The sequence below is a fragment of the Bombus impatiens genome, unplaced genomic scaffold (assembly GCF_000188095.3).
Source record: "Bombus impatiens unplaced genomic scaffold, BIMP_2.2 scf_0091, whole genome shotgun sequence".
NCBI lineage: Eukaryota > Metazoa > Arthropoda > Insecta > Hymenoptera > Apidae > Bombus > Bombus impatiens.
In genome coordinates this window covers 481596-482079 of record NT_176510.1, presented here as the reverse complement: position 1 = coordinate 482079, position 484 = coordinate 481596, and the positions used below count along the sequence as shown (strand labels likewise).

General features: G+C 59.9%; 1 protein-coding gene across 1 annotated transcript in view; it reads left to right on the top strand.

Annotated features, from left to right (window-relative positions):
- LOC100740851 (uncharacterized protein CG43867) overlaps nt 1-484 on the top strand; it is a 102970-nt gene that overhangs the window by 12216 nt on the left and 90270 nt on the right. The window contains 1 exon segment of the mRNA XM_033318399.1: nt 1-476. This exon segment is cut by the window's left edge and continues 78 nt beyond it. Coding sequence (XP_033174290.1) covers nt 1-476 — 476 coding nt within the window.

Here is a 484-nt window from a genome sequence, read left to right as displayed (position 1 = left end):
CCCAGACACGCGAACAACGCGAACAACAATCACGCCGCGGCGATCGCCGCCTCTGGAAGCCTTCCGGCACCGGTCCACGCCAGGGACTCGCCTTACGTCAACGTACCGAACTTGCTCTTCCAAAAGGATAACAAGGGATTCGTAGAGACGGCGAGAAGCGCCGGTTACGTCGAGCTCCGGGACACCAAGCCAAAGTGTAGCCCGTACGATTTCACATCAGAGTCGAGCGGCCACGTAGAGTACACGGACAAACGAACGTTCGCCGCGCAGACTGACTTCGACGGCTCCTCTAGTTGCTACGACACCAACGATCTGGCCGCGTTTGCTAGAGCTAGGTCGAACTTCGATCCTGGACCGGCGCCACGTGGCGGACACTTTGACCGAGCGTATTCGTTCTCCGGCAGGCAGCCAGAGCAGACGGGCAGGATCTTTGCGGAGAATCGACTGTACGTGGAGCAAAGAAACGCCGTGGCTGCGGCAGCCG